The sequence below is a fragment of the Rhinolophus sinicus genome, chromosome 2, assembly GCF_057876585.1.
Source record: "Rhinolophus sinicus isolate RSI-liver-muscle chromosome 2, RSI-T2T, whole genome shotgun sequence".
Lineage (NCBI taxonomy): Eukaryota > Metazoa > Chordata > Mammalia > Chiroptera > Rhinolophidae > Rhinolophus > Rhinolophus sinicus.
In genome coordinates, this window is record NC_142502.1 from 160,937,085 (window position 1) to 160,963,119 (window position 26,035).

Genomic DNA, 26,035 nt, shown 5'->3' on the forward strand with positions numbered 1-26,035 from the left:
TCTCCCCGACTCTGCTTTGTGCAAGCTGAATGGGAAAGAGTGGAATGCCTGGGTGGAGGAAAAGGTGCTTCCCACTCACTGAGGGGTGTGGAGGCCACGGTGTAAGCTGCCCTAAGGGGGTTAGGCGAGCGGGATTCCAGCCCGAGGGGTCGATCCAGCAGCGCTGGAGGTGAGTCACCCTCTTTCAAGTCGGACTCTCACCGAACCCACTCTCTAACGCCCGTTCCCGGGTGACATCACTTTTTCGGACTTCTGATTGGACGAGCGCATCAGCCGAATTATCGCGATGACTCCTCCTCCAGGTTCTCTTGCTTCGTTCTCTTTACCGCGACCCGGTAGTCGATTGCAGACCATGCTGAGCGTCATCGAGACACCGTAGAACTATAGCATCTTCCGGGACTAATCTACACGGCCGCAACTCTTCTCAGACGCCGGCGGGCACGAGGTTTGGCTCTCAGGCGCCCTGTCTGCCAGTCCCTCCACCACGCGTGACTCCACCGCTCGGCTCCGCCACTTTATTAACGCCACCAGGTGATTCACACCAATTCCCGTCTGTGGTATCGCGAGAATTTAGTTTTATGAAACAGATTTCCGGTCGCTCAGGTCTCCTTGGAGATAGCATTTTAACCAGTGTTTTTTTTGCATCTGTCATTCCACGGACTCCACGTGGTTCGGAAATTGCCCCGCGAGTGTTTGGGGGAATTCAGCCAGAAAGGTGTGGATGAGAGTGAAGCAGCGTTAAAAAGGGAAGCAGCTTGGAGACCCAGGAGGCGTATGATTTGCGGAGCATCTTCTGGCCACTTCAGCAGTGCTTAGGGAGGGCGTGGGGTTTTCCCCTATTGGGAAGGCCTGGTCAGGTCAAACGTTTAGGCATCCATTGAGAACGCGGAAGCACCGCGCTTATTTTTGTCTAGGCTTGAAGTTTCCAAGATCAGATCCTGCTGCAAATTTGCTCGCCATTCACAAAGAATAGTCTCCCCATTATCTGCCTCCATCCCTTTTAGACTTTGTACAGTGGTCGCTTCCCTAGGAAGCGATGATCTCCAGTGGTTCCCTGGATCTAATCATGTCACTTTTCAAGTTCTTTCCCTTGTCGATGCCGTTCTAGCTGTGTTCATTTTTTTTTTGTTTCCTTTTTTCAGCTGTGTCCGTTTTTATTACCATTTTCTGTTCAGTGGTTTTTCACATGCCATTGCTATGTTGATACCTTATTTTGCAAATGGATCAGATTTCATCCGTGTGAGGACTAGCTTGTCACTTACAAATAGACTATAATTTAGATACCAGCAAGTCCACCTTTCTGCCATTAAAGGCATACATGCCTTCTAGAACATCTCTGACAAATGTTTGTTAATTCATATGTCATTCACTTAATATTTATTAAGCACCTAATGTGCACCAGGTACTGTTTTAGGAATTGAGAAACCAGTGGACAAAACAGATGGAAGTTGCTGCCTTCATGGAGTTTCCTACTAGGAGACACAAACAATGTACAAATAAACAAGTCAGTGTAATTCCAGGTAGGAAATACTATGAAGAAGAAACGCTGTGGAGATGGTGTGTGTGAGTAGGAGTGGTGGCGTTTTATATAGAGTGCTCACAGAAGGCTTCTCTTAGGAGGGGATATTCTAGAAGAGACCTGAGAAGTCAGCCTGGTTCCGGTGGAACGAGCATTAACATGCAGAGGTATCGGGAAGTGCAAAGCCCCTTAATGGGAACAGGAGCATCAGGAAGTGCAGAGTGCCTTCGCTGATGAAGAGAAGATTGATTTGAGATGAAGTGCAGAAGAAGTAAGTCAGGACCAGATTATATAAGGCTTTGAAGGCCAGTGTCTGAAGTTTGAATTTTAAGTGTAATTGGAAGTCCTTGGAAAGCCTGAGAATAATTAGATTTTATTAGAGCTTTTAAAAGATTGCTTTGATGATTGCGAAGAGAATGGACTCTTCAGCAGCAAGGAGACCAGGTAGGAGGAGGCTATTGGAGGAGTCCAGGTGAAAAGGGTTCATTTCGCTTCTTTTAGGATATTCCTGGTGTTGAAAAATTCTGTTTAAAAGGCAGTCCATTCCATAGTTGGAACATGGAGTTCTTCCTTTGTTTTGCGCTGGAATCTGCATCCCTGAAGCTTGTGCTTTTTCCTAATCCTATAGCAAGACCAAAGACATCTACTCCCCTTTTCTCCAAAACAGTCCAGCAGCTATGTAAGACACTTGTCCTATTCTCTTTCTCCAGGCCAAACACCTTTGGTTAACTTAGCTGAACAGAAGTGCTTTCTTAGGCCCTTCAGAAATTTGGTTGAGAATTAAAAGAGCATTTGAATCCATGTTACTTTGGATATTTTAGCAGGCATTTATCTTTCTTTGAGTCTTGGAAGCTCCATCATTTATTATGATTCTTAACATATAGCCACTAGCACTGAACCTAATGCTCCACATGTCCCCCAATCTGTGGGATGACCAAGGGATCATACAATCTCTCAATCTATCTAACTTCTAATGTGCTTTGTGGCGGCCATGTTGTGCTGTTGGCTCACACATTGAGATGTTTCAAATTGCACTTTATCCCCCTCATCCTGTATTTCTATGTTATATTTTTCTAATCTAAGCGTAGCATTTTACATTGATTTCTGTTTCATCTTGGTAAGTTTATTCCAGTTCGTTGGCTCTTTTCTATTCCTAATTCCATCATCCAACATGTCCTTCCAGCTTTGTGTCTTTCATAAATTCACATATAAATTCTTTTATAAATTCACTATGTTACATCCTCTAATATATGCATCATATATACTGCTGAAAATGCTAACAGCATCAAGAAAAGAGCCCTGGGTGGCATGTCCCTAGCAACTTGTCTCCAGATGGCATGGTGCCATCAGTGTATATTTTTCGAGTACATTTGTTCAGTCCATTATGAACCCTGTTCACGAAAACGAACTCTGTTAACTAAAAGAAAACTCTTAACTAAAAACTCTCAACTGAAAACTGTTAACTAAAAGCACATTCACAAGGATAGTATTTGACAGTTTCCTTTATCAAATACACTGCAGCGTGTTATGACACCTCCTGATCTGTCCATTCTAAGACCTTAGTGAGGTTAGACACTTTATTTTTGGAAAAACTACCCTGCTTTCTTTTGTTATTACTAAAATGAAGGTTTGCTGTATTTTAAAATACAAAGACTGGGTTTAGTAGGTAAAAGTAACTTGAGACAATAATGAACTCTTCTTGAGCTTAAAAAAGTTTTTCTTTTTCAAAGCAAAAATCCTTAGATTAGTGGTTCTCAACCTATGGCATCTTTGATTCTCAGGGGACATTAGGCAATGTTGAGAGATTTTTTTTTTTTCTTTTTCTTTTTTTAAGATTTTATTGGGGAAGGGGAACAGTGTGTACTTCCAGGACTTTTTTTTTCCAAGTCAAGTTGTTGGCCTTTCAGTCTTAGTTGTGGAGGGTGCAGCTCAGCTCCAGGTCCAGTTGCCGTTGCTAGTTGCAGGGGGCACAGCCCACCATCCCTTGCAGGGCTCAAGGAATTGAACTGGCAACCTTGTGGTTGAGAGGATGCACTCCAACCAACTGAGCCATTAGGGAGGCAGCTCAGCTCAAGGTGCCGTGTTCAATCTTATTTGCAGGGGGCGCTGCCCACCATCCCCTGCTGGACTCGAGGAATTGAACTGGCAACCTTGTGGTTGAGAGCCCACTGGCCCATGTGGGAATCGAACCGGCAGCCTTTGGAGTTAGGAGCATGGAGCTCTAACCACCTGAGCCCCTGGGCCGGCCCCGAGAGATTTTTTTTGGTTGTCACACCTTGGTGGGAGGAAGATGCTACTAGCAGCTAGTGGGCTGAGGCTAGGGATGTGTTAAACAGCCTGTAGTTCACAGGCCAAAAACACCCCACAGCAAAGGATTTATCCGGCCCAAAATGTCAGTAGTACTGCCATTCAGGAACCCTGCATTAAACAATGCCTTCGACCTTTCTTTCTTGCAGTGACTGCTATTCTATTTAAAATGGTTGTAAAGAAAAAGAAAGAAATGCAAGTTACTGCGTTGACCATTTGTCATCAGGACCTTGAAACGTTGAGATGTAAGTGATTTCTGACTTTATTTGTTTATTTCTTTTCTAGGCTACAAGCAGTATTTTTATCTCTGGGACTTCCTATCACCTAAATGTTGAAACTCTTGCTCTTTATTTTTCCCATGTTCTTTTATATTTAATTTTAAATGTAAAATGGTTTTCTTGAAATTCAACTTCAGACTAAGTTCTGCCTGGCTTTTTGAGTTTATAAACATTTAAATTTTGTAGAATGAATACCAAAGGCAAATTCATATCCATATATTGTTAAATCACTGAGGAAATTTTTGTGTGTGTGTTATGTAGCTCTGGCTGATGCGGAAGAGAAAAATCTAGCTTCTTTGCTGTTACATTGTGTACAACTCACCGATGGAGTGTCACAGATCCCTTATGTTAAACAGGTAAGGCTGAATTGACATTCATGGATGCATCTTGTAGATTATCATGCTTTTAGGGACCTTTTAAATTAACTGATAATTTTTGGCTCCTGCTGTCTAATATCAATGTATCATTAAAGAATAGGGTTTTTTTTCTGTTCATTTTATAATACCTTTTTATTCAAAGTAGCAGTAGAAGTCATATTCAGACTTCCACCACCACTGGAACTGTAAATAGATAGGATGAGATAATTGTACACACCTTTTGTGTGGAGATACATTAAAAAAATATATTTCTATTAATCTGAATCTTCAAAACTTTTTAGCAAGCACGTTAAAAAGTTAATTTAAAACGTAAAGACTGTCTTTACTAGTATTTCAATATTAGGATTTGCCATTTGAACTTGCATAATATTTTTTTAGAAAGCAATTAAATGTCATTAATAACTCAGTAATTCTCAATGAAGGTGGGTCTGGAGCATAAAGTGGGAGTTGAGGGCATGTGTTAAAAAGATTAATAAATACTGAAATAGGTGTTTATATCAGTATCGTTAACAGTGCAGTGTGGAAAATATTTCACATTATAATTGAGAATTAAAAGAGTATTTGAATCCATGTTACTTTGCTGTACTTGATATTAGAAAACAATTACTATGACTTTGAATTTTTTGGATTATAGATTGTGCCTTTACTGGAGAAGGCAGATAAAAATGGCACGTGCGATCCCACTATTAGAAGTTGCTTGGATATTTTAGCAGGCATTTATCTTTCTTTGAGTCTAAAGAATCCCTTGAAGAAAGTCTTGGCAAGGTAAGGAAAAAAGGGAAGGGAAATTGGGCATTACAAATGTTCAATCTGATCAAAAGTAACCAATATTTAAAATTATTTTCCTGGTTTGGTTTTAGAGTTGGGAGTATTTGTTTATACGCCAATACCACCCTTTTATTCACTATAGTTTGATAATTTGGGGGTTTAATTATATGCTAGAGCAAGTCATCCCTCTGGTGACGCTTTGTTTTCAGAATATTTCTATTTTTGATTTTTTTTTCTTCCAGAAAAACTTTAGAATTGTTTAGTCAAATTGAAAAAAAAAATCCTGCTGGTTTTGATTTAGATTGAGGTAAAATTGAATTAAATTTAATTTATCCATTCAATAAATTTTTATGTAACGCCTATTATGTGTCAAATATTCTTGGCATTGGGGACACAGTGAATAAAACAATCTAGAATGGAGTTCTAGTCTAAGCAGAAGATAGAAAATACACAAAATAAATAAGCAAAATACATAGGATTAGATGGTGTGAGTGCTAATGGAGAACAGTAAGGCAGAGAAGGGGGGAAGGAAGATCCAAGCGTGGGGTAAGCGTTACAGTTTAAAATATAGTGGTCACTTCAGATATCTTTGCTCAAAAAGTCATTGATAGGATGATATTTGAGATTGACCCGAAAAGGGTGAGGGGATGATTATTGGGTATATTTGAGGGGAAAGTATTCCAGGTGGAGGAAATAAAAAAGCAAAGGCTTTGGCATGTTGTTAAAACAGAGGAAGGCCAGGTAGTTAGAGCCGAGGGAACATAGATGAGGTCAGAGCTAATAGTGGGGCCAGATTACACAGGGTCTTGTGAGTCATTGTAAGCACTTTGGCTGTTACTTTGGGAGGGACGTTGTTGGATAATTTGAGGCAGAGGAATAGAATAACATGGTGTTTTGGTACTATCACTCTGACTACTCTCTTGAGGATAGTCTGACGTTATTTTCTGCCTGTGTTGTTAAAGTCTAGTTCAATATTTCTTCATTTGTAATGATTCCCCTTCCTCCCAACATATCCTGTACTATAAGGTTGTCAGATTTTTAATATTTGGTTCTTTTTCTAGCTCCCTAAATTGCCTACCTGAATTTTTTCTAACTGAGGCCATACAAAGTTTTACTTCTCGTCTTCAGGAAGAATTGAACACTACTGATCTGTACTCTTATAGGAAAGTGATTGACAATATATCTTCCTGTCTAGAGAACTTTAAGTTGGGTAAGCCAGCTCTTTTCTACTACTTCTTCTGGCTAACACCTGTCATTACATCATTGTCTTTAAATGATGTTAATTGTGGTCCTGAAACTCCTTACCAGTGTTAATTTTCCTCCCACAGGTATAACAAGTGTTAATAATCTTCTTAAAAATGGTAAGTCCTATTACTTTTGTTTTATTCTGAGAGGTGACTGCTTGTGTGAGTCATTTTGGAACTGGTTCTTTTTAAGTTTCTTGACAGTGTGTAGAGTACTGCAGATAACTAAGGTACATTCCTATTTCTATACTATGGTATCATTTTAAGTAACAGAGATTTAAAATATTTTCTTGTGCTGAAGTTAAACTGCACAGTTTTTTAAAATTCTGGTTTGTCATTCTTTTTGTTTCAGTGCTTCATTTTCTGCAGAAGAGTTTAATTGAAATCTCGGAAGAGAATAGGCAAGTTTTATATTTGCGTGCTTGTGCATGTGTGTGTGCATACTTGCAGTTGTGTGTTATTTTAGTACAAAGAAACTTTTAAAACATTCCAGAATGTGCTCCTTTCTGTCTCTCTCCATTAATATTGGACCTAATTGTTTAAATTTATTTTTTAGAGGTTCAATATTTAATTTTAAAAAAGCAAATAAATTATTTTGAGAATAAATGACAAAGGGAAGAGCTTTTTCCTCTACTTGAGTGTTCCTTTTTCATAGCATCCTGTTCTTATTTCATGGATGAAGTATGCTCTGTTATCTTTCTGAGTATATTAATGATAGTTGCTTTTTATTTAAGTTTTTAAAATTTTTACATAGTCTTTATTTCTTCCACATTGCTTTTTTTTTGTTTGCTATTTTTGGTTGCTATTATTTGTTACTAGAAGCTCTCCTCAGAAGTCTGGTAATCTTTGGCCGAGCCGAGCACTCATATTTAAGAATAGAGCACTGAGAGTTGATTTGAATCTCTGTGCATATGGGTGTGGTTGGTTGCAGGTTTTATTCTAAGCTAGTCTAGCTGGGCTCTTTCTTTGGGGAACCCCTGATGTCAATATCTTTAGGTCTTTTTGCATGCTTAGCGAATTCACCGTGGAAGAATCTTCCAAAGATTCTTGGAAGAATCTTACAAGAAGGTTAAGAATGGCTTAACATTCTGATTGCTGAGTGAGAGATTAGAAAGCTGAAGTTTTGCCATTTTGCATTCATTTCGCGTATATTTACCTAATTCTCCTGTTTGCAATATGGTATTGCTGCCTTATCTGTGTGCTATCTTTTCTGTCCAGACACCTGCTGTTTTACCTTCTCTAGAGTTAAACCAGTTCTTTGCTGGCTTGGAGGTATGGTCCATAGTTTTAATTTTTTTCCAACAAACTGGTAGCCAGTCTTCCTGTTTACAGCCCTACATTCACCTCCACATCAAGGACTATCTAGTGCCCACAATTTCTTAGCCTTTTGGGTCTGCAAATCAGGTTGCTTCCAGGTTTGTTCTCTGGCTTAGTAGTCACCTTTCTTGATTCTGCTAAGTCAGTTGTCACTCATCCATCTACTTTGTAGCTTCTATAATTTTATTATTGTCTCGTTGTCTGTTCGTTGTCCTTGTGTATTTGTGTCTTAAATCCCTTGACTGTTGGTTTAGGGAAATGCTGGGGAGAGTAGAAGGAATATCTGTGTGCCATCTTTAACCCAATGTCTCCTCTTGCCTTACCAGGAAGGAGCTCCTTCTGTGTCTCCTTTTAGGCTCATCTCTTAAATGTAGGTTCTGTCCTTTTTATTCTGTTTGTTCCAATTGCTAAATATCATCCACATCTCTGTACTTAGGATTCCCAAATATATCACTTCAACTTAGATCTCTTCCCTGAGTGGTAGATTCATATAGTCAGTTGCCTCCTGGACATCCTAACTTGGATGTTTTACAGGTACCTCAAATTCAGTGTGTCCAAAAGAAAATTCACTGTCTTTTTATCTCTAGTCTACTTTCTGTCTCTTTGAATTTGCGTATCCTAGAGACCTCAAATAAGTAGAATACAATATTTGTCCTTCTGTGTCTGGCTTATTTCACTTATAATATTTTTAAGGTTAAGCCATGATGTAACATGTATAAGAATTTCACTCCTTTTTATGGCTGAATAATATTCCATTGTATGTATATACCATAATTTGCTTGGTCATCCATCTATCAATGAATATTTGGGTTGTTTCTACCTTTTGGCTGATGTGAATAATACTGCTATGAACATTAGTAGAACAAACATCTGTTTGTGTCCCTATTTTCAATTCTTTTGGTCATATACCTAAGAATAGAATGCTAGATCATACGGTAATTCTATGTTGAACTTTTCGAGGATTTCCCCAAGCTGTTTTCTCTGACTTACGTTTTAATACAATCATTCTGTGTCCTGCTATGTTGAGAATAGACTGAGAAGAGCAAAGGTAGAATCTGGGAGACTACTTAGGAGGCTATCATAGTACCGTGTCTCCCTGAAAATAAGGCCTAGCTGAACCATCAGTTCTAATGTGTCTTTTGGAGCAAAAATTAATATAAGACCTGGTCTTATGTTAGATAAGGCCTGGTCTTATAGTAAAATAAGACTGGGTCTTATATTAATTTTTGCTCCAAAAGACACATTAGAGCTGATGGTGCGGCTAGGTCTGTCTTATTTTCGGGAAAACACAGTAATCCAAGGGAGAGATAAGAGTGGTTCAGGCCAGGCGTAGCAGTGCAGGTGGTCTAATTCTGGATATACTTTGAAGGAAGAACCAACAATATGGGATGAGGAGGAGAGAAATCAAGGATGATTACAAAGGTTTTGTAGGATAGAGATCATAGCAGGCGGTACAGGTTTGGAGTTGAAGATAAGTTAGACATCTAAGTGAAGATAGTAGGAAGTTTCATATACAAGCCTGGAATTAGAGCGATCTGGGCTGCATATAAAATTTGGGAATTGTCAGCATATACGTTATGATTTAAAGCTTATGAGCTAGATATGCTCAGCATCAAGGAAAGGAATTAGACAAAAGAAGAGGACTGAGTTGTGGAGAGCTCAGACATAAAGAGATCAGGGAGAAGAGGATGAACTAGCCAAGGTGTCTAAGAAGAAGCAACGAGGAAGTAGGAGGAAATCTAGGAAAGCCTGGCATCTTGGAAGCCAAGTGAAGATAGTGTATGAAGGTTGAGGGAGTGTTCAAGTTTATAAATTGTGTCGTTCATTCTTAGTTTGTTATTTTTACTCCAAAAAAAGAGAAGTGACTTTAGTCATTGGCTGAGAAAGAGGGGAAATGTGGTAAGTTAAGAATATTGAAACTTCCCAATAAATGTCTACATAATTGGAATGTTTATGGGAATAGAAGAGAGAGGCATAAATGTCTACTATAACCTAAAACTGATTTTGGCCCCTTATTGGGGAATGTGTTATTTTGGAATGGAATAGAAATGGTGACATTTTTATTTGACTTTTCTTTTGTAATGCCTTTTCTGTGTTGTAGAAAATTTGCTGGAAATCATATTGTTCAAACACAGTTGATGAATGACTTGTTGGTAGGCATTAGAGTTTCAGTGCTGTTAGTACAGAAAGCACAAGGCCTCCAGAGAATTCATTTGAAGATTTCTGGTTCTCCCACATGGCAGAGTATGTGTGGATTGCTGAGTATTTTCACCAAGTTTTTAAATGATGGTAAGTGTAAAAACATACAAATGATGATTATAATTGTCACTCAGCTTTTGCTAATAATGGTATGAAATATACAATACTTAATTGAGATGTAAAACTTCTCCCTCACCACTTCAAAGTGGGGAAAGGAACTGGATTACAAGGTTTTAATGCTTTTTCTTTCAAATGTATCAATTCAACAAGGGATCATGATGACAGTCTTTTCTAAGTGTGTGTGTGTGTGTGTTGTATACAAAGAAGAAACCTAACAATCTCAGTGTTGAAAGGTCACAGACTTTAAGTAGCAAAAGAAAATTCTTGAGAAGAAATTTCCAAATGTGAGCAAAGATCTGGAAATATTAGTGTAACCCGTACATCTCTCCTTAGCAGCAGGTATTATCTCCAAATAATGACAGTAGTCATTGTGGGGCTGATGGTTATTTCTCCTTATAGCTCATAGGTTGCTTCTGTCCATATGAACTGTACCACTGGGAAACCAAATAGTTAATGAGAGGAAATGTCTCTTTATAAAAAGTATTTCAATCAATGAACTAAAATGAAATGATAGAATTCAGATATCCGTATTTAGTAACCCCCAAGGAGCTGATGTAGGCATTCAGTATCAACAGCTGCTAACATCACAGAAACAGACAACCAGACATGTACCCTTAGAGACTTGCTTTTACCATCTATAGTTTTCCCGAAGGGATTAATTGGAGACTGATCCCTTCTCTAGGTCACCCACCAATGTACAGCAAGTACAGAGGACAGAGGAACATGTTGAACTGCATGAGGAGTAAACAAATGCAGCATTCAGATTGTGGGAAACTCAGCAGGTCAGAAAGCCAGAGTTTTCAACACAGAAATTGTTAACAAAAAAGAAAGGGACAGAGAGGGCACATGTAGATTAAAAGACACTTAAAGACATACCCAATTTTTATTAAAATGGACAAGACTGAACTACTCGTATTTATGATTCTTATAACAGGTCCAATTAATCACCGTATTATTTTGTATACTTTCTGACAAACCAGAGGCTAATTAATAGAACACAAAAAGAAGATAGCCAATCAAGATTGTCCGGGTACAATGCCAACAACAACAGAGTTTGTAATTCGCAATGATGTAGGCTCTTTACACAAGCCCTGAAATCCCTTTAAAAAAAGTAATGTAGGGGGCCGGCCCGGTGGCTCAGGCGGTTGGAGCTCCTCTGTGCTCCTAACTGCAACGGCTGCCGGTGGTTCGATTCCCACATGGGCCAGTGGGCTCTCAATAAGAAGGTTGCCGGTTCAACTCCTGGAGTCCCGCAAGGGATGGTGGGCTCCGCCCCCTGCAACTAGCAAGGGCAACTGGACCTGGAACTGAGCTGCACCCTCCACAACTAAGATTGAAAGGACAACATGACTTTGAAAAAAGTCCTGGAAGTACACATTGTTCCCCAGTAAAGTCCTATTCCCCTTCCCCAATGAAATCTTAAAAAAAAAAAAAAAAGAACTTTATGTATTATCCACAACTTTAACAAAAAACCCCTCAAAGACATAAAAAAAAAAGTAATGTTTGTGTGGGGTTGGAATGCAGAGACATCAGTGGAGGAGAGGGACAGGCAGTGTGGCTGCTGCATATGCTGGGAGGCTGTAGATGGAAAGGAAGAGAGAGTGGATGTTAGAGGAGAGAGGAAGGAATCACATTTATTAAGTATTTATGTGCTGGGCATAAAAGCCTCTATGTTCATTATTCACTTAAACCTTGCAGCTGTGTCAGCTAGCAGTTCTATTTTCCCCTTTTACAGAAGAGAAAGCTCAGTCCCTGGGAGGTTGAATAACTTGCCCAAGGCCGACTCACCTAGGAAGTGCTCAAGCTAGAAATTGCAACCAGGGCTGCGTGACCCTGCAGCATCTGTTCTTTCCCCTGTACCAGAATATCTGTTGTCACTTAATACATGCTTTTTATTTTTTATTTTTTTGCCAAATAGATGACCTTTTACAAACAATTCAGAGTACATCTGGATTAGCTGTTATTCTTTTTATTAAAGTTATGTTTCATCCAGAGGAAAAGATTCCTGATCTGGTGAGTGCATCTCCTTTTTAGAATTGCACGTTATTGGTAGTTTGACACAAGTTTTAAAAATATTTTTAAAGAAAGTGAATTAAAAAATATGTTTTTACATCGTCATAATCTTTCTGATGACTTTTCTGTCTTATGTATAACGAGACAGTTCCTAAAATACAGATAAAGCAGAAAGAAGATAATAGTCAACTGTAAATCCATTTCACAGAGCTAATCATTATCAACATTTTTTGGTGTATATCCTTCTAGTTTTTTTCTAGTGCTGTTTGTTCAGTTCCATCTCTCAATATAATAAAAGATATTTGGAATATTAAAATTATGCAGAGATTAACATACAGATACATATAGTAATAACTTTTTGATAAATGTATTTTTTATTAAGAATAACCCAAATATTGTACTTTAAACAGGAAACATGCTAGACTCAATTGTTCAGTGAATTTGATTATATGTAAAGTATGATTTGGGCCACAATCCCTGTATTTACTACTTGCAGTTCTTTTTTAATTTTTATTTTATTTTATTTTTTTATATTAATTTCAGGTGAGCGGTTCTTTTTCCTTACTGTATTATCTAGAAACTTATTTTAGCTCTTTGCTTGACTTTATGCAAAAATGGGTGTGTGCTGTCCTCTGACATCACACAAAGTAATTGTCATTGGATAAAATTAAAAATGTTATGTCTAAGTCACCTCTTAAAAGCATTAATGAAGCTCATCCACCTGCAGGTGGCGATGTGTTGTGCTCTATCAGTTCATTCAAAGCAGCAAAAATGGTTCATGTATTTCGCTTTAATTTTTTTCCTTTTGTCATAATAATTTTAACACTTGGGGCTTTTCCACCTTTAGGTTCAGTTATTTTTCCTAGGATGTTTCAGGAGAGAGAGAATTTTGGATTTATGTTTTGAAATATATCTGAAAAGTTTTAGAAGCTTTAGATGTATTAGCTCTTGTTGTATTTTTCAGATTAGCAGTTTGCTTCTCCGTTCAGTGGACTGCACAAGTGTCCCCGAGTGGTTTTTGAACAGTTGTGGGAGTCTTTGTTGTGCTGATGTCTCCGAGTCGGCGCTCCTATTCCTGTGTCAGGGGACACTCACCATGTTGGACTGGCAGAATGGGAGGATGGGTCCGAGTGGGGAAGCCCTGCTCTTGGATACTGGGCATGTTTTGTTCACCTTGAGTTCACAGTGAGTCTTGATGCTGTTGTCTCATATTTTGCTTTCCTTGTCAGGTATTTAAAAGATGACAACTGAGCCAGCGTATTTAGTAATTCAATGAAAAGTGGTCAGGATAATCCTAAATTAAAAGGGAGATAGGTACAGGGAATGAAGTGGGTATGGAATGATGGCAGAGAGTTGCAGAAATTATTGATGCAGGTTAACCTGTGGTGAACATGGCGAAAATTAATTTTAACATTCAGTCTCCGATGCTAGCATTTAAAAAAAAACTATAAAAATGTCTGTATGTATAGTGCTTTAGAGTTTATGAACAACTTCATCATAGATACCGTGTTCCCCTGAAAATAAGACCTAACCGGAAAAGAAGCCCTAGTATGATTTTTCAGGATGACATCCCCTGAACATAAGCCCTAACGCATCTTCTGGAGCAAAAATTAATATAAGACACGGTCTTATTTTGGGGGAAGCACCGTAATTCAGTGTCATCCTCACATGTCTGATAGATAGGATAAGAAATCTGATTTGTTGAATGAGTAAAGTAAAACTTAGTAAATGCTTTAACCTAAGAGCATATCGCTAATAGGCACCCGAGCCAGAATTATAACCAGGTCTTTTGACTTCATTGGATTATATTTTGTGTTTTTTGGTGTTTTTGCAATAATGCCTGAAAGTGATCATGTTCTTAAAATGTCAAACCATAGATACAGCTTGATAGTAATAAACATGTAGATAAAGAAAGAAAACTACCATGTTCTAAAATAAATTTTACATATTTTCAGTTTATGTATATTTTAAAATAGTACATGTTTTAAAATTGTGCGTATTTTAAAATTTATTCTTCATTGTGTTATTTTATACAGATTAATTGAGATATAATTTACAGGGTTTCCCCCAACTCTAGCCCCTCATTATGTTTTAAAATACCTGTGAAACCATCATCACAATCAAGATAATGAACATTTCCATCACCCCCAAAAGTTTCCTCGTATCCCTTTTTGGATTATATTTTATAAGATGAATAGATTCATACACAAATTTGAGATCTGTTTTGGCCTTGTTTGTAATTTTTTGTTGTTGTAAATTTAATAATGATTGAATTTTCTGGTCAATTTTTTCTATTTTATATTTTTAAAGTTTAAAATTATAAAATGAAATTTCATTTACTAGTTACTTTATAATAATATGGCTCATTTGTCTTCAGGATCAAGGAATCAACTCTGGAAATGTTTCTGTCTAGAATTTTGGCATCTTGGACTAATTCAGCCATACATGTCCTTGAATCAAGTTCGTCGAGCCTAAAGGACAGTCTGAATGGGAATTCAAGCATAGTTAGGAGACTTTTGGAATATGTCTACACCCACTGGGAACATCCATTGGACGCTTTGAGACACCAAACCAAAATCATATTCAGAAACATTCTCCAAATGCACCAGCTCACTGTAGGAAAGTCAGGTTTAGAAGGGTCAGATTTGGCTGCTGATCGTTTCCTTTTTGAACTGACTGAGAGTCTTCTGCATTTGGAATGGCATATTAAAGGAAAATACATATGCCTTGGTTGTCTAGTAGATTGCATAGGAGTTGAACATATTTTGGCATTAGCTGAAACTATTCCATCTCAAATCTTAGAGGTGATGGGGGACCAGTCCCTGGTACCTTATGCAAGTGACCTCTTGGAAACCATGTTTAAAAATCATAAGAGTCATTTGAAATCTCAGGCTGTGGACAGTACTTGGATTGACAAATGGCATGAGACTTGGGTTTCTCCTCTCCTTTACATACTGTGTGAAGGAAATCTGGATCAAAAATCTTATGTGATTGATTATTACTTGCCAAAATTATTAAATTGCAACCCTGAAAGCTTAAGCTACATGGTAAAGATTCTTCAGACTTCTGCTGATGCTAAAACTGGTAAGAAAATGAATTTTTGTTTTAGTAATTTCTAGTTAGGATGCTTAAGTGTAATTGCCCAGGCAGATGTTGACCACATTCAATTTAAATATTAATCACTTCTGTAAATAGTAAAGGAGGGTATTAATGATAGAGATTTCAGATTGAAACACATGCTCTTGTACATAGGGTTTTTTTGGCTGAAGTCATTTCTACAAGCGAAGGATTGATTCTAGTTATGATTATGATGTTTCTTTTGTTACAGTAGTGCCCCCTTATGTGTGAGTGATATGTTCAAAGACCCCCAGTAGATACCTGAAGCCGTGGATGGTACCAAACCCTATATATACTACGTTTTTCCTATGCGTATATACCTATGATAAAGTTTAATTTATTAATTAGGCAATCATGGATAGAAGAGTTGTTTTTACTGTAGATCTTAGTAACCTCAGCATACGATTAGTTTTTTTCTTTTCTTATTAAGTCGAGAACTTTCACCTTTTCACTTAAAGGAAATACTTTATGGCTTCTGTTTGGCATATCCGAATTGCCAGCATCACTACTCTTAAACTTTGGGGTCATTATTAAGTAAAATAAGTGTTACCTGAACACAAGCACTGTGATACCATGACAGCCAATGTCATAACCAAATGGCTACTAAGTGACTAATGGGCGGGGACCGTCTAGGAGCATCTGCAGTGTGGAGACGCTGGACAAAGGGATGATTCACGTTCCAGGCAGGACAGAGTGGGATGGCGAGAGGTCCCATGCTCCTCAAACGGTGCATAACTTAAATCGTGTGAATTGTTTATTTCTGGAATTTTCCATTTAATGTTTTCGGATAACTGAAACCAGGGGAAGTGAAACCATGGATAAGGGGAGACTACTATACTAGGTTTTAATTCATTTTACCAAGTTCTTATTTGTTATTTGGTTGTCAGACTGAAGTAAAAGTTTATGGGTTTTATATAACTCGCTATCGAACTGAAGCAATAATTAAAAATTGTTTCAGGCAAGGTAGGCAAGGTTAAAGACAGGTAAATTGGCAGTGGCAAGTTTTTGTCTCTGGGGAAGAAAACAGCTGTCTGTAGCCATTTAGAATAGGGGTAAACATTCTACTGAAGCTCCGTAACCCTGGAGGAATTACTGCATTAAAGCATAATGCAGTATAAGCTTGTGATCCTGACTCATCATGCAAATCTTAAAATTAATTATATTCTGCTTAACACAGCAGGAATATGGTACCCTACCTCACATCTTCAGAATATTTCCAACTAAAATGGTTAAAAACGTTCAATACTTTAAAGAGTAACCATGAGATGGCTGAATAATTTGATTCATTCCTATACAAAAAAATGAGCCATCATTTGTCATTTGAAATAATTGATCTTGCCTTTTGAGAAGCCATCTGAAGTTCAGGATTCCTGAGTCTGTTCTGAAGTAAGGCAGTCTTTATTTTGATATCACCGTGCCTTGAGCGCCCTGTCCCCTCAGTAATGGCTGATGTCCCGGCCACTGAAAGCACATGTTCTTGGGATCCCCCTTGTCTCTTCTAGTAAAGGGAGAAGCAGTAACTCCAGAGTGTGCAGAGAGAGTCAGTGTTCATGTTTAGAGAAATAATGGTCTTCAGCCACTGGAGTGTTTTTCCTGTTTTTGGTTGAAAATGACGTTAGTTATTTTTATTGTTTTAAATATTTCTCCACCTGGTGTTTTTTTCCCCTGATTTATTTTGTCAGGTAACAAGGAAAAATGTTATAAATAATATTATTTCTTTAAGTTAACAATAAGAGGAAATCTTTGGAATAATGATTCTTTTATAATAGGTACTTGAACTCATGTTAGAATTTTATTTAAAATTGTTTCTATTTCTTGAAATACATGAAACATGAAAATTGTGGTCATTACATAGCTTACTAGTGAGTGGTCTTTATTATTGTGCTTTTGAGATATGAGCAATCTTTTCCATTCTTAGGGTCTAATAATAGCAGAGGGGCTCTGGGAGCTTTGATGGCATGTCTACGAACAGCTAGAGCTCATGGACATCTGCAGTCTGCTACTGATGCTTGGCGGAATCTTGTGTCCAGTGCAAGAATAAAGCAAGGCTTAGTTCATCAGCACTGCCAAGTAAGTACACAGGATAGGTGGGAATTCATATGTGCAATGGATCCTTGATTTATCTGTTCATTTTATAGTCCAATATAAAAGCCCCTACCTTATGCCCAGCACCGTTTGAAGGGGTTTATAAGGAGGATGAATAGAAAATGAAAAGTATAGACCTTGTACTCAGGCTACTTTAAGTTTATTTGATGGTATAAAAAAATCTACATAATACAACTGGAAACTCTTAGAAGACAATACAGATACAAGTGTGCCTTTCTGCATAAAGACTTGGGAGGCTCAGGAGAAGAGACTGATCAGAGTAGTGGTGGTTGATTAGGAAAGTGATAAATGTGGTTAGAGGAGAGGAAGCATTGGGGCAGCATAGAAAATGGAAGGACACAAATACACAAGGTCTGGAGGAGGATTAAGGACTTTGTTTGGCTGGAGTGGAGTGTTGTGTCCATTTTAGGGAAGACTCCCATGGACCAGATTTCATTCTATTGCTAACTGGGAACCAGGGCCATTCTGCCTTCAGTAAGGAAGTGATATTAATGGAAACAGAGATTACTTTGCCAAATGGGAGACCAGTTAGATGTGCGTGACAGTAATGTAAGGGTAAGGTGATGAGATCCTGGGGTAAGTGGTCACTGAGAAAAAAGGGAAAAAGAATGAAGTTGAGCATTACTGTGGAATAAGAGTCTTTAAGGTTAACTTTTATAAATATCCAGTTTACACATTTAATAAAATAATTTCATAGCAAATAACCACAAGTTCTTTGAGATAGGGGAAACTTATGAAGTACATATGGGTAAATGGAGGTTTGTATGTTAAGTGGTTTAGGCTTCGCTCACTTCATTGAAAAATTCATATTTTATTGCTTGATGTGTTTTAGGTACGGATAGATACATTAGGCTTGCTTTGCGAAAGTAATAGAAGCACAGAAATCGTTTCCACAGAAGAAATGCAGTGGATTCAATTCTTTATCACATACAATCTTAACAGTCAGTCTCCAGGAGTGCGGCAACAGATCTGTTCTCTTCTTAAAAAGGTAGAATTTCTCATCAGAAAGTAAAGCAAAGTGGTACACTTTGCTCTGAAAATCATTTATGAAAAGAACCCAGATTTTGGGAGAGCGTGAATATTATGGTCATGGGCTTAGAATACTACCACATCTCTTCATGGCCCTTCTGTGAACTGTTCCATGATTCCATAAAGTTTACATTTGGCATTAAAGTCCAGAGTGGAAAGTCTTTTATTTTGGTATAATACATCAAACTGGGGCTCTCTTTTTTTGAAAGGGAAAAAAAAAAAAAATCTAGTGATGGGTTTTCAGGGTGTAAGTTATTTTAAGAAACTTGTTAAGAAGAGGAAGGATGGATGCCCTTGTATTTTTATAGTTTCTTGAAACGCCTCATAAAATGGTTATTATTGAAGAATTCAACTTGAATTAATCACATGACACATTTATGGGGTGAAGAATTGGTACAGTATAGAAGTGAGTATATCATCTTCAGGTTCATGCTGACCTAAAGGAAACAGCACTGTGGTTTAATGACTTATATTCTGGTTTGCGGTAATAGTTTGATTTTGGTTTTAAAAATGTAAATGTTAGTTTTATGTCAAAAAGAAACACTGTAAACGTTAAGGATTGAAAACCAGTACTCTTCTGGCCTGAAGTTTTAGTCTAAAGAATTTAGAAAGTTCTTCCTTTGCCTTGGAAGCTGACATTTAAGGTTAACGTGGCTCACATATACTTCATTTTTCTTCTTCTGAAAAGTTGTTTTGTAGGATACAGGAAAGTTCTCAGGTACTTTATAAACTGGAGCAAAGTAAATCCAAACAAGAACCAGAGAATGAGTTAACCAAACAACACCCATCTGTTTCTTTACAACAATATAAGGTAGGTGATGTATTAGATGTATGGAATTTTAAGAAACCTAAAACACTTATGAATAAGCATTAAAGGGAAATAAATGGAAGTCTCTTGGTGAATAGTGTTTCTGTGCTTTTTTTCTTTGAACTGAGTTTTACATATTCCTTTTGATGCTTTGGTGCTTCTCTTGAGGTAGCCTCAATACCTACCCACTCTAAGCATTAAAATGGATGGTCCTTAGTTTTTAATTTTTTATCTGAAAGGTAAAACATCACTTAAAGAAGAATATATTCTTATATAAAGGCTGAAGTCAGCTTCATGTTTGTAAAATGCCAACAGCGAAGATTGAAAAGTCACAACCTAAACTTTAAGGACATAGGTTTAGTCCTGATTCTGCCACTGCCTCGTTGGCTTACTTTATGGGTCTATTCAACTATGTGTGGGATTAGTAACCTCTCTGAAAAGGTTAGTTGTGAGTATTAAATGAGAAATCTCTTTGTAAACTCTAAATCACTCTAAAAAGCCTTGCTGGGAGTCATTAAAAGTGACTTAACTGTATATTCAGCACTTTCTGTGGACATGGAACAGTTATTTTTTAGCCTTTCTTAGATCATTGTTAGATGATCTAAGAAAACAGATCTCTTTTACTTCTTTTTGCAAGGGGTAAAATGACCTTTGTCTCAATTGAGTGCTTAGAAACACAAAACCTGTTTTGTGGATTGACATTCTGAATTTTCATGGATCCATGGATGGTTTCTTCATTTGTGCTTATGGATATATATTTTTTGAAAACTAGTCCTTTAGAGACTTAATCTACTGAGTCAATCTTGTGGTTCTGATTTTTTTCCCCCAACTATAGTCACATGTGGCTTTTAGAGGCTGCAACTTTGGCACTATATTATCAACGTATCATAACTGTGTGTGGGGTACACTCAGTGCCAGTCAACAGACTAAGTGCTGGGGAAGAAGAGGAGGCTGTTAGTTGGAAAAGATGTCTTTAGAAGTCTAGTGAAGGAGACTATTTCATACGTAAATAACTGACATTAATAGCTAGAGTAGTTTTAAATTTACAAAATGTTTTTATATCCATGTTCTCATTTAACCTTTCATAACAAGGCTATGAGATAGGCATGATTAGCCCCACTCAACAGTAAGAACACTGAAGCCTGGAAAAATTAAGTAATCTCTCAGCTGGTAAGTGGTGGACCCAGGTCTGCTCTTGAGTCCAAAATCAGAATAGTTTTTTTCTCAGTACCAGCTTGAGTGAAGGCCTGGAAGTAAGAAAGTACAGGGAGAATTTGGGGAAAGGTGAATTCACTGGTGTGAATCACATATGATACTTGGGGGAACATAGGAGGTGAGTAATAGGAAATGAGTTAGAAAATCAAATTAGGGATGAGTGGTAGAGAGCTTTGAGTGCTAAGCCCAGGTATTTGGAAGCCTCATGGGGAGCCATTAACAGTGACTAGAGCATACATTGAGCCTCTTCTGCGTGTGTAGGACAGTATGCTTAGGACTGGGGATATAAATGTACTGTATCCATGCCTCCATTGTGGTTCCAGTCTGGTTGAGGGAAAGAACTAAATATGTAAATGATACTGCAATTAGGATACTATCATTCCTAAAGGATGAGCTTGTTACCCTTTAAGATGAGTTTTATACTATTCACTTATAATTAAAACTAACTAGGGTATTTTCAATACTGCCCTATTCCTTTGAAACCCAACAGAATAAATTAATAAACCCTTACTTAGGGCTTGTAAGGGCCTACAGGGTAAATTTCCAAAGTTGTATGTCCTTGCCCAAAGAAATGAATGCAGGGATCCTGTATAGAGTCATTTGGGACTAGGGCTTCTTATGTATGCTGCTCAGTTGCAAACACGTCTTCAGGGCGTAGCAGTATAGGAGATGCTTGAGAATCACAGCTTTTCCTTACAGTTTTTCTCTTTGATATTACACTGAAATAAAAATGAAAATAACAATATAAGAATATATATATTTTTAGTTAGAGGAAGAAGAGAAGATTGTCATGGATAAAGTACTTCTCACTTTGTTTTATTTTAACAGCTGCATTTTACTAAAAGTTTTCATTTTTTTTATCATTTGTATAAAGCAGAATGGTAGAGCAGGAATCTCAAAGGGGCACATAGAAGACAATGGAATAGTTGCACTTTTTTATGAATTATGTCATCATAGCCAAATTTATCATTTGTGTTAAAATGTGGTTTCCCTTTACATGCTATCATAAGTGTTACATTTACAGATTTAAAAAGTATACATTCCTTTGATGCCTGAATGCCTCTGATGAAGAAAATCAATATTCATATAACTTTTATACAAGTTAGGACAGAATGGATCTGTTTTCACTAAAAATATGTTTTTTCTTGTGTGGTATACAATGGGAATTGTACTTCTTGTTGATTCTACAAAGAAGGGGAAGGGCTTTATTAAAGTCATCATATAGCTCATGGTCAAGAGTGCCATTGAATTGTCAAGGGAAGTTAACTGGTATTGTTTTAAAAAATATTTTCTCTTAATTAAAAGAAGAAAACCCATTCTTAAAGATGATACTTTGAAGATAACTTGTTGTGAATTAACTCAATTATACTTATTGTGATTTTTTTTTTTTTTTTAGAATTTCATGTCATCCATTTGCAACAGTCTTTTTGAAGCATTGTTTCCTGGCTCTTCCTACCCAACTAGATTTTCAGCTTTAACCATTTTAGGCTCAATTGCTGAAGTTTTTCCTGTCCTAGAAGGTAAGTTTTCAATAATGTTTGGGGAAAGTTTTTTGTTATTGTTTTTTCAAGACACATACTTTTTTAATGTTTTGTTTTACTTGAAGTTTGAGTTTTCTTGACTTTTTAGGTTCTTATGGGAGGTTTTATTTTCACTATAAAATTCTTATTTGGACATAATTAAATGTGTCAGTAAGGGACATGAGGGAGAGAAACTGTTTTCAGTTAATCGTTTGCTGACCCAAAACAACAGTTTTCATGAACTATGCTTACTATGAGAAGAGTTGTTGCTCTCACCCCACCAAATATATATGATGTTGTTTTAATATAATGCCCAATCTGTTCTTTAAGTTTTAAAAATTAAAAAAAAAAATTAGTTTCTCTTATGTATAGCATCCCTCAGTGAGTCTCTGTGGTTAAAATGTGGTTTCCCTTTACATGCTATCTGTTTCATAAGTCTCAGTCTGGTTTCAGAAAGACTATATGAGGATATCATTTCCAGGCATTCTGATTTAATGATGCCCTTTGTTTCTCCTCTGTGTGGTACTCAAAGAGGCTGAACATTTAACTTCCCTTTGAGTTGGTTTTTTTTTTTTTCCTTTTCTACAAGAAACTATTCTTTTTATCCCTGTACATAAGTGGTTTAGTACGATCTTTTTGTTTGCGCGCAGTCTTTCTTGATTGTGGTCAAATAGAAAAATATCCTGCTCAGCCACTCTTTCGCAGGAAATGGCTAGAGGACCAGGATGCTTAACACTATAGCAGATTTTTAAAAAATTCTTAGGCAAAATATAACTTCGGCGGGAGGAGAGTTATTTGATGTTAATACAGGTTTGCTTCATTGAAGAAAACCATTTTTTTCAAGTTTTTATTAACAAAAAAATTCAAACCAACAGCCAACTTTCAAGAATGGTTCAGTGCACAGCCACGTACCTTCTACCTAGATTCATTGGTTTATATTTTGACATACATTAAGTCCTCACTTAATGGCATCAGTGGGTTCTTGTAAATAGCGACTTTAAGTGAAATGACGTATAACGAAACCAGTTTTACCACAGGCTAATTGATAGAAACAAGAGTTAAGTTCCTGCAGCATATTTTTGGTCACAAAAACATTGCCAAACTTGTAAAAAAAGACCCAAACACTTCTGATGTTACCATTGAAATAAATGTGAGCTATACATACATTTAAGATAGATTAATAAAAACATCTAAGGTAATTCTTTTCTAACCTGTGTATTCCAATTCAGGGTCATGGGTGGCCTGAGCCTATCCCTACAGCTCAGGACACCAAGGTGGAAACCACCCTGGACAGGACGCCCTTCCATGTGTGGGCGACTCACACGCACTCACACTCACTCAGTCTGGGACAATTTAGACATGCCAGTTTCCTACACATGCACATCTTTGGGATGTGGGAGGAAACTGGAATCACCAGAGAAAACCCATGTAGACATGGGGAAAACGAGCAAACTCCACACAGAAAGCGGCCCTGGCCAGGAATCATTTTTTCCCCCTCGTCAATGGTATAATGAAGGGATGTTGAATGAAAGGACGTTATTCAAGTACCTGCTGTATTTGCTGTATATCTCTGTGTCTCTTATTAATTTTCTAACCATAATACAGTGATCAGATTCAGGAAATTTAATGTTGATACAATGTTATTATCTAATATAAAGTCCATATTCAAATTTTGACATTTGTTCTACCACGTGACCTATTTTAGAAAAAAAAATTCTTCTGTGATCCAGGAACCAATCCTAGATCACACATTGCATTTCGTCATGTCTCCTTAGCCTCCTTTAATCTGGAAAGTGTCTTATTTCATGACATTAAAATTTTAGAAGAATGTATCCAAGTTTGGGTTTGTCTTATTGTTTTCTCATGATCTGATTCAGGTTATGCATTTTTATTAGCAATATTGCATAGGTGGTGATGTGGTGTTCTTTTCAAAGCATCATATCAGGAGGTACATGATATTGGCTTGTGCCGTTATTCATGATGATAAATTTAATCAGCTGATTAAGATGTGGTAGGCTAAAAGAAAGACCTCCAAAAGATACCCACATCAAATCCTTAGAACCCGTGAATGTGAACCCTACTTGGGAAGAGTCTTTGCAGATGTGACTAAGTGAAGGATCTTCAAATGAGATAATCTTCGATTCTCTGGATGGGCCTAAATGCCGTCACAAGAGTCCTTATAAGAGAGAGGCAAGGACAGATGTGACACATAGAAGAGGAGAAGTCAATGTGACAGTAGAGATTAGAGTGATGTGGCTATAACCATGGAATCTTGGCCTCCACGAGAAGCTGAAAGAGATAAGGAACGAATTTTCCCTTTGAGCCTCTACAGTGAGCATGGCCCTACCAACACCTTGATTTTGGACTTGTGGCTTTCAGGACTGTGAAAGAATAGATTTCTGTGGTTTGTGTGTGTGTGTGTGTGTGTGTGTGTGTGTGTGTGTGTGTGTGTAAGACTTTATTGGGAAAGGGGAATAGGACTTTATTGGGGAACAGTGTGTACTTCCAGGACTTTTTTTTTTTCCAAGTCAAATTGTTGTCCTTTCAATCTTAGTTGTGGAGGGTGCCGTTCCGCTTCAAGTTGTTGTCCTTTTAATCTTAGTTGTGGAGGGCGCAGCTCAGCTCCAGGTCGTCGCCGTTGCTAGTTGCGGGGGGCACAGCCCACCATCTCTTGCGGGAGTCAAACCGGCAACCTTGTGGTTGAGAGGACGCACTCCAACCAACTGAGCCATCCAGGAGCTTAGGGGAAGCTCAGCTCAAGGTGCCGTGTTCAATCTTAGTTGCAGGGAGCGCTGCCCACCATCCCTTGCGGGACTCGAGGAATTGAACTGGCAGCCTTGTGGTTGAGAGCCCACTGGCCCATGTGGGAATCAAACCGGCAGCCTTCGGAGTTAGGAGCACGGAGATCCAACCGCCTGAGCCACCGGGCCGGCCCCTCTGTGGTTTTTAAGCTGCTAAATTTGTGGTAATTTGTTATTATACAACATCCACAGAAAATGTATATAGGGCATTCATCAATTTAGAGAATTTCAATGGTACTACAACTGAACTAAAAAAATAAAGTCTTACCTGAGAGTGATTGAGTATCCATTTAACAAAGTTTTCTGCATATTTAATGTAGTTACAGTTGTACCTACGTGTAGGGGAAGTAACACTGGGCTAAATTATGCTGGTAAGTTTTCAGTTGAGGGAATAGTTTAATATATTTAAATGTACTTTAATAGTGAAAAACTTGAGTTATCTTCCTAATGAATGAGTCATGTGTAATTGGGCAGTGAGGATCTCCCAGTAATTATGTTAATTAAACAACTGGGAGGTAATGAAAAAGGTGGAAGCCATACTATAACCATTAACTTTAAAGGAGGTTAAAGAGGCATGATCATGAAATCCAGGATGAGAAATGTAAATTCATTCTATATTTATCGCAAGAACTTTAATGTGGGTTTTTATTTTATAGAAGGACTGTGATTTGGGATTGGTCCAAATGTTATCCGCCTTTCCTCAAGTATGTCCTAGTTCAAGACGAATAAGCCACGTGCGTCTGTCTTACTCGGAATAAAATATCACAGTATTCATGATGAAAAGTTGGATTTTACAATTAGATTAAAGGGGTTTGTTCAGCAAATATTTATTTAGTGCTTATTATATGTCAAACAGCCAAAGATATGCAATGTACAAAACAAAATGTTTCCCATTCTTGAGCTTAGATTTTAATCTTAGTGAAGGAAGTCAGACAGTATATTAACAAGTAATACATAGAATTTCAGATGGAGATAAGTACTATGAAAAGGTATTTCAAGAAGAGAAGGGGAGGGAGCTATAGAGCGCCTGGAAGGATAGGGTGTGCTAGCTATTTCATACAGTGGTGTCAGAGAAGGCTTCATAGTTGAGGAGAGCTCTTAACCAGGGGGTAAAGAAGAAAAATACAAGGGACATTAGAAAATACTTTGAGAACAATGCAACTAAAAACACAGCCAAATTCATGGGATGAAGCAAAGCAGTGCTCATAGGGAGATTTATACCTATACATACCTACATTAAAAACAGGGGTTCTCAAATCAATAACCTAACTTTATACCTCACGGAATTAGAAAAAGA

At 37.6% G+C, this 26,035-nt stretch overlaps 1 protein-coding gene across 3 annotated transcripts in view; it reads left to right on the forward strand.

Annotated features, from left to right (window-relative positions):
• Nucleotides 1–296: 296 nt before the first annotated feature.
• Nucleotides 297–26,035, forward strand: part of THADA (THADA armadillo repeat containing) — a 294,124-nt gene continuing 268,385 nt past the window's right edge. For all 3 annotated transcript variants that reach the window (XM_088796191.1, XM_019748640.3, XM_088796192.1), the window contains exons 1-15: nt 297–531; nt 3,976–4,071; nt 4,366–4,460; nt 5,116–5,246; nt 6,311–6,459; nt 6,578–6,610; nt 6,846–6,894; nt 9,912–10,099; nt 12,048–12,142; nt 13,107–13,327; nt 14,520–15,226; nt 17,178–17,329; nt 18,198–18,353; nt 19,083–19,205; nt 21,814–21,937. In XM_088796191.1, the coding sequence (XP_088652317.1) occupies nt 3,996–4,071; nt 4,366–4,460; nt 5,116–5,246; nt 6,311–6,459; nt 6,578–6,610; nt 6,846–6,894; nt 9,912–10,099; nt 12,048–12,142; nt 13,107–13,327; nt 14,520–15,226; nt 17,178–17,329; nt 18,198–18,353; nt 19,083–19,205; nt 21,814–21,937 (2,299 nt within the window). In that variant the 5' untranslated portion in view covers nt 297–531; nt 3,976–3,995. The remainder of the gene's footprint in view (nt 532–3,975; nt 4,072–4,365; nt 4,461–5,115; nt 5,247–6,310; nt 6,460–6,577; nt 6,611–6,845; nt 6,895–9,911; nt 10,100–12,047; nt 12,143–13,106; nt 13,328–14,519; nt 15,227–17,177; nt 17,330–18,197; nt 18,354–19,082; nt 19,206–21,813; nt 21,938–26,035) is intronic.